Here is a 7,748-nt window from a genome sequence, read left to right on the forward strand (position 1 = left end):
TCCGCCTCGGCGGCCCAGCGGCCCGGGGCGAGGAAGCGGGCAACGAGCCGCGGCCACAACTCGACGTCCCGAGGGAGCTGTAGCTCTCCTAACAAGAGCTATACAGTGGGTAGAAAAAATAATTTTTTTTTTTTTTAAGTAAGCGCTTGGCTTGTTTGCAGTGAAAGAAGTTAGCACTGGAGGTGTTGGGTTGTAGAAAAATGCCTTCAGATAAATCCTGATTATTGGGCCTCCCGGAAGCCTGCACGCCCACCCCAGCAGCAGCCCCGGGCCCTCCAGGGTGCCACAGCCTTCCTTGTGGTTTAGCTCACAGGGCCGTGCCTGGAAGGGCAGCAGCTGCCCTGTCCTGGTGCTTTGGCCCAGCTTGGGAGGTCCCCAGGTCCTGCTGGCAAACCTGAGTGGTACCTGTCTGCTCCATAGAGCGCTGGCACTGCGCAGCCCTGCACAGAGATGGGTCGGCAGAGCGTCTGCCCAGGCTTGCTGCTGAAAGCAGTGCTGGGAAGGAGATGGAGGTGGTGGACACTGAGCCTCCTTCTTGGACTCTTGATGTTGCACTGTCTTCCAACAAGTTTGTCCTGTTGGAAAAAGGCAAACCTGATTGCCAACACTCTGTTGGTCACTATCTCATGGCTTCTTATCCCACATGGCCTGGAAACAGAGACTGCAGGCAGCTGATACTCCACTGAGCCCAGGTGAAGAGTAGCTGAACAAGAAATAAGTGATTTCCCCCCACCGCCCCCCCTCTCTCTGACATTTTTTATGACTGAGGTGCTGGTTCAAGTCTGGGAGAAAATGCTAACTTTCTCATTGCCTTTATCATGGCATTGTCAGATCTCCAGCTGCCAGTCTGAGATGCGTTCAGGTGCTCTGTACCTTGTGGCTGTGACTGATGTCTCTCCCACAGCAGGGGGAAGATGTCAGTGGAATGACTGGCATTGTCCTGATCACAGTTCTTTGTGGACTCAGCTCAAGGATTTGTATCATGAACAAACTATTTTTTAAATTGTAGAGCCGGTGACATTTACACAGGTGAAGAGTTTGTGCACAGCCAGCCTGACCTGTCAGATTGATCTGGGAAGGTGTAGGAACTGGGTTGATTACACAGCAATGGAAAGCTGTGAATATACAGAAAAAGGTACTTCTCATTTGTTCATCATATGAAAAGACAAAGGAGAAGGATTTGCATGATATGGACCTCCCGGCGTCCCTTCTTCTAGCTGATGTGTTGCAGAGTCTGTTCCAAACATAGGACTCAGGCCTGGAACTTGCAGGCTTTAGGATAGCATCGTGTTGATTTTCCTTCTGCTGTTCCTGTAGTTGCCACTACAGTGCAGTAGGTATTGCTAGTTGCCCCTTTCTGCTCTGTGCAGTGTTGTTTTTAATTTTTTGAGGGAGAATTGCTGTATGATTTGGGAAGAAAAGTAGAAATGAGATGCTGGGGGCTGAATGGAGCATCCTGAGGAGAAGGTAGCTGGGTTTAGGAATGTTTTGCTTGTGTGAGAGCCGTTCCTAAATCATATTCCATCAGAAAGTGTGTTTCCAGAGAGAAGGGAAGTGGTGAAGGTCCGTCAGCAGATGGTAACCTCGCTGCCTGCAAGAGCACGCCATTTTTCTCCTTTTCCCACACAGTGATTTCCAGATGAGTTGTGGAACAGGCACAGATGCAGCTGGTGCCTTGTGGTTGCCCATCTGGTCTCTGGGCTGTCCCAGCACCCCTATCTGAACTGTTGTATTTCTGTGGGGAAACAACCAGCCTTTTGAAGTGAGAACTGATAGGCCAGCAGCTGAATGATGCCGATTCTTTATTTTTTTAGCAGAGATTAAGCAGGGTATCGCTTAGGAGCCCAGGCAGCTTCAAAGCCCTGCTTTGCTGGTCACTGTAAGTGGACAAGAGAGACATTTTTTACCCTAAAAATCTTGCAATCGAAAAACCATAGAATCATCAAGGCAATGAAGATGGGACTGTGCTATGAAGTGCATGACAGAAGCGTACACTTGGCTCAGTAGCATCCATCCTGATCAGAGTGGAGCAAATTTTCCTTGCCTGGTTCTCACCCAGCCCTTAGATAGTGATGAATTTGTGACACTGGGATCCTGGGAGTGCTCCCGTGTTCTGCTCAGGAGGAATGTGAAAGCTTTGGATGCTTCCTCCTTACTGTTGGTCCTGGGAGGCAGCAGCTGCTGCTTTCTGGATCTGGGAATGATACAATGAGCCCATCAGACTACCTGGGCTCTGATCAAGAATAGCGAGGGGAGCGAGCCCCAAGAATGGGCCTCAACAGCCCTTGTAATGAGGGTAAAAAAAAGGCCATGTGAGATGCAGAGAAGGAAAGTAAGAACAAGGAGCAGAAGGTTGGGGTTGGTGGCACCGTTTCTCTCAATTTATCCCTGATTTAGCCCAGAATTTCAGCATTTCTGCTGTCTGTATAGAGAGCAGAGAGGTCTGAGGCTGTATCAGAGAGATATCTGCCATCCAGTCTATCAGTCTATGCTTTCTAGCACACTAGTTCCCAGAGGAGTCCCCAGCCTCTGCATAATGATGTTCACTGGCACAGTAATTTCTGCCCTGTCACATCAGGGCCCTGGGCAAAGGTAGGAACAGTGGGAAGGGCTGTAAGAGGAGGCAGTTTCTGAAGCTGGAGGCAGGATTCAAGATGGGGAGACAGAGGTGGAGCTGGCATGGGAACACACTGACCTCCAACACAATGGCTTCCAACAATGGCAGAGAAGAACTGCAGGTGAAGAGTTTGGGCAGAACACCAAAGGATAGTCCTCATGGAGAAACTCACCCTGCGAAAGATGCTGTGTTAGAAGTCATGAAAATAGTTGTCTGCCCAAAATGTAATGGGAGTGATCCTGATCTCTGAAATAAAGGTGAACTGAGCAAGCCTTGTGCATGTGCAAAGAAATTGGTTAGGATTTCACCTACAGAAGAGTGGTTTGCATTGGAGAGAAGCTTCTCTGTCTTTCTCCCATTTGGTTCAGCCTGTTAACTTTTCTTGTCACGTAAGAGCCCCTCTGTCCTTTCCCATCCATATCTGATCATGAAGAACTAACACAGAGCTCAGGCTACAGCTCACCACCTTGCTTTCACAGGGCCCCATCGCCAAAACTCTTTTTATCCTTTGTTCTCACAAAGTCTGATTTTACCTTATTAAAGTTCAAAAACCTTAGTCCTTGGAAGTGCAAATGCTTCAGGTAGAGCCAAGTAATGAGGTAACACCACCTTTGGAAAAACAGTTCTGTTTAATCTGGACGTTTGGATCACATGGCTTGCATACATGCATAGAGCCATTAGGTGAAGACCGTGTATGTTAGAATGCTGTTTTTACTCAGTCTAGCCTGAGCTTCAACCAGTCATGGTGTGATTTTGTCAGCTGGTTTGGGAAACCAGGGAAGGAACAACCAGAAACTTTCTACAGATGTCGAAAATGCCATCAGCCAGCTGATAGCCTGACTAGCAGCTCTCCCCATTATAGGCATCCTGCGTTAGCCTCATCCATGCTGTCAGGAGTTTAGGAGTGCGTGGCCAAATGTGCCATAGAGGAGTTATATTTCTAGATTTCTTGTGTAACTGGAAAGCTGAACTGGTTGGTGAGCTTGTATCATGACACTGGATACAGGCTACTTAGGGAATATGTGACTTGTTTAGCACTTGAGCCCTACAGCTTGAGGATGATGAGCAAGAATGCATCGTCTTAAGTAAAATAAAATTATTAACCCTCTAGGTTAAAGGCTACCCTGTTACTACAGAAAAAATTAAAAATAGGCACAGAACCCAGAAAGGACATTACTATTAGTCTTTAGGAGTGATTGACTGTTATAAACATGAAATCAAGGTTTTCCCTTAGAACCATAAAAGCTATTTTAAAGATTCTTCAACTCCCCTTGGAGGGCTAACATTTGATAATATACACACAGAGGAATGTGGCAACCAACAACAGCTGAAGCTGGTAGAACTAAAATATGGCGAGGATATAGGTAAGATTAGAATACAGGATGCAGAAAGGTGAGGAGCTGAAGTGGCAGAAAAAGCATTTGCATAGAGCAGTAATGCAGTCTGTTAGCATACTAAGAAGCTTTCCTGCAGAATTAGCCTCTTAATTCACTGCCAGTACCATTGCTCGCTTGCCTTAATTTAGTGGCAAACAGGGAAGTGTGCATGAGAAAAAGTGTTTGCTTTTGCCACACTGTTTCATGTAATATTCCCAGTTCAACCTGAAAATGTGATGCTTGAGGCCCAGCTGAATTTTTTTGCTGCTTACGATTGTTCAAGACTAATAGCTCTAAAACAATCTGAAATTAGGAACTCTGAGAAGTGGAGTTACAAATTCAGAGATACTATGTGCTAGCTCTTCCCTGCGCTAGGCTGCTTCACAGAGGCTGTGCCTTCTCCTTCCTCCACTACACATAATGTGGGAGAGTCCTGTTGTCCCTCCAGCGGAAGGAAGGGAAGCCTGGTTTTCACTGCTCAAATTCCTCCTGGCTATTTAGATAGAAATCCTGTCCTAACAGCCCTTTGCTCATAGGAACAGCTGTAACTCCTGTGTGTGTAACCCCTGTGTGGGCAGGAATGTAACACCCTGAGCAGAACTCTAACTTCTCTTCCTCACCCTACAGGAATGTAAAGATATTTGTGCTGTTACAGCTGTGGAATTCATGAAGAATAAACAAATGGTGCAAAAGAGAAGACAAGCTACAGCCACTGACCTTTCAGAAATATATATACACATACACAGCACGGAAGCAGGAAACATAACAAAACAAAATATACTTTATTAAAATTAAGCATGTTAGCACCTCAGTGTAACCTGGAGAAGCTGAACAGTCCAGCAGTTAACCAGTCCAGCAGGCCAAATGGCTGAACATCCTGAAGTGCATTCCAATGGTAGAAAAAGTACCACGACTGTTACGACACGCACATCATCAAGAAGCTAGGACGCACAACCAGTCTCATTTGTGAGGAGGGATGTTGTGCTGCCTATTGTCTTGATGGGAGCCTATAGATCTGCTGGACCAATTACATATGTTAAATCAGATGGTGTAGCAGGTATCTGCCTTCCCTACAAAAAAAGAAAAATCAAACCAACCAACCAACCAAGAAAAAAAAAATTGCTGCTTACTTGACTCGCAGGAAAATCAGTATACCATGGAGCTGAAGTGAAAAGCTACGTATCTAGACTGGAGCAAATAAATTAAAATGAAATAATGAGAAATACTTAGTACGTGAATAGACCTGTAGTATCCTTACAGTCGACCATCCAACTCAGTACACACGTTAATAGAAAAATGACCCATGCATCACACAGCAGGCTGTGACAACCAATGCCTTTAGCTGAACGGGCTACAAGATCGATAAACCTGCAGCTACCAAATCGCGCTGTGCCCTTTTGTTCGGTTATACAGAGTACGAAACTTACAGTTGTAAAGCTACATTAGCCAGTGTTACAAAGATTACATTATTTTCAAACTAAAGATACTTTCTACATTTAGAAAATAACTTCTATAAAATTCAGTAAAACTGACATCCTGATCTACTGACTGCAACGCACTCTGATTACAGGAGAAAGCTCTCAGAGACCCAGAAGACACCTGGGCATTCCTCCCTTGAATGTAATTACGGGCACATCGTGGTGAACTGCCTTTTGTTTTCCACCTCCATCACTACTGAAGCTGTACCCGCTAAGTACACATCGCCATATAGCTACTACGCAGGTGCACCAGATACCCTCCTCTTCCTCCTCCCCCTCCAAAGCGCCAGATACCAAAGTGGATGTATCTGCTCCACTGGCTAACCTGGAAGTACATATTCAAGCCAAATTAGTAGCCTTGCTGCCCTCACTCCAACCCTCTTTCCAGCCAACACTGATTTGGTTTCCTGTTCCTGAAAAGTGAGGGGACTAATGCTGGCTAGAAATAGAAACTACACAATCATTCCACATAATTTGTTACAATATTCTTAAAAATCTTGGTTTAGAACACGCAAACATGTTTCAGTAAGGTCTTGCCTAATGTACAGATTATTAGTCATGCCAACTAGTTTAGGATTAGACAGCAAGGGTTTGCAACCACTGCAGAGAAACTTGCTTCGCTTCTGTTTCATCCCAGTTCTCTGAATGAAAGCCAAGGATTTAAATTCCAACGTGTTACAAAGCCTCCGTTTCATTAGAGAGAGTTCTTAAGCCAATGAGATAAACTACAGCTGTCAAATGCCACTGAGTTCTTTGTACCAGATTGTAATCCTTACTAGTGTTGAGAGCATCGAGACATCTGTAACAAATACGTATGTACTGCGAAGAAAGCAGAAACTACACAGTACAAGTACTACTTTAATCTGAGGATTCTTTCACGCTAGGAACAGCAGTCTTTTATGGCATCAGTAATTTACTGAAGAAACACATTACCCTGAGAGGGTTTCTAAAGCTTTCCTCGTGCCTCTGCTAAGCGAGGCCATGTGCGGCATCGTTGTTCGATCCTAGGAAGGGTACGGTGCCAACTGCGCTTCCCAACACGCCTTCTCCAGGGGGTAGTGTTGCTTCTACCTTATGTAACGCAGAGCAAGTTTACTTGCTGAAAACCGGTACCCTACGTCCGCTTAGTGGTGACACGGGTCCCATCCACACTGAGAGAAGCGCTTTCTGCCACTGCTGGCATGGGGGGAGCGCTGCTAGGTCCGGCAGGGACAGGGTGCCAGCAGCACTAGCTCTGGGGTAACGTCGGATTGATAAAGGGGCTCAGCAATGAGCTGACAGCGGCCGCCCCATCTAGGCAGGGAAATCCAGTGGCACGGGCTGGCCCAGCGGTGGGCTGCTTTGGTGGGGCAAGAGGGAGCGGGCAGCACGAGCCAGGGGCCCCGTCTCCGTTCTGTCCGGGAACCTGGCAGAGGGTGGCAGGGCCTTGCAGGCGGGGAGCCCTGGGCCAGGCCGGGCCCCGGCAGCCCTCAGAGGCCGTGGCGCTTGCGGGTGCCAGCGCTGGCGGCATGGAGCAGCCGGTCCTTCTCGCGGATCTCCTCACGGAGCTGGGCCTCGGCCAGGCGCAGGCGGCGGATGCTGCCCTTCATCTCCTTCATCTTCACCTCCAGCAGCGCAATGATGTCGCGCTGCTCATTCAACTTCCTCAGCAGCTCCTCCGACGTGGTGCCCGACGACAGCGAGTATGAGTGGTCTGGGGGGCCGCCCTCCACCGGGCCCTCCTCCCCCACCGCCGCCGGGAGCCTCCCGGGGCCGGGCCCAGCGGTCGCCCCGGACCCGAGCTCCACCTGCACCGTCAGGTCGATGGGCTTCACGTCTTCGGCCGCGCCCCCTGCCGGGGCCTCGGTGGGGGCGGCAGCACCGGGGCCCTGGGCGGCGGTGGCAGCAGCAGCAGCAGCAGCGGCGGCGGGGCGGGGGCGGCGGGCGGCCCGCTGCGCCTTGCGCTCGTTGACGCCGCGCAGCGGGAATATGGTGGGGACCCGCACCAGGTAGGACTTGCGGCCGCCCTGGAAGTGCTCGCTGCAGACGCGGTGGCCCGTGGTGGGCTGGAAGGTGCTGAAGCAGCCGCTGACGCCCGCCCGGGAGACGTTCTTCAGCCAGAGGCGCCGCAGCTCCTCGTCCTTGGGGAAGGTGTAGAAGTGCAGCGCCTTGTCGCGGTGCGAGTTGTTGTAGCAGCCCGGCACGCAGCAGGTGAAGCCCGGCATGGCGGGGCGGCCTCCCGAGCTGCCGGGGGGACCCCTGGGCGGCCCCGGCGGCGGGGAGAGCGGGCGCGGGGGC

At 49.5% G+C, this 7,748-nt stretch overlaps 1 protein-coding gene across 1 annotated transcript; it reads right to left on the reverse strand.

Moving 5' to 3' along the window:
* Positions 1 to 4,756: 4,756 nt before the first annotated feature.
* Positions 4,757 to 7,675, reverse strand: THAP11 (THAP domain containing 11; the record flags this gene model as incomplete). Its single annotated transcript, XM_080364977.1, has 1 exon — positions 4,757 to 7,675. One exon carries the CDS (start codon positions 7,673 to 7,675, stop codon positions 6,941 to 6,943), a length of 735 nt encoding a protein of 244 aa, XP_080221103.1. The 3' UTR covers positions 4,757 to 6,940.
* Positions 7,676 to 7,748: the final 73 nt, after the last annotated feature.

Source organism: Falco punctatus (assembly GCF_963210335.1).
Source record: "Falco punctatus genome assembly, chromosome: 14".
NCBI classification, from domain to species: Eukaryota; Metazoa; Chordata; class Aves; order Falconiformes; family Falconidae; genus Falco; species Falco punctatus.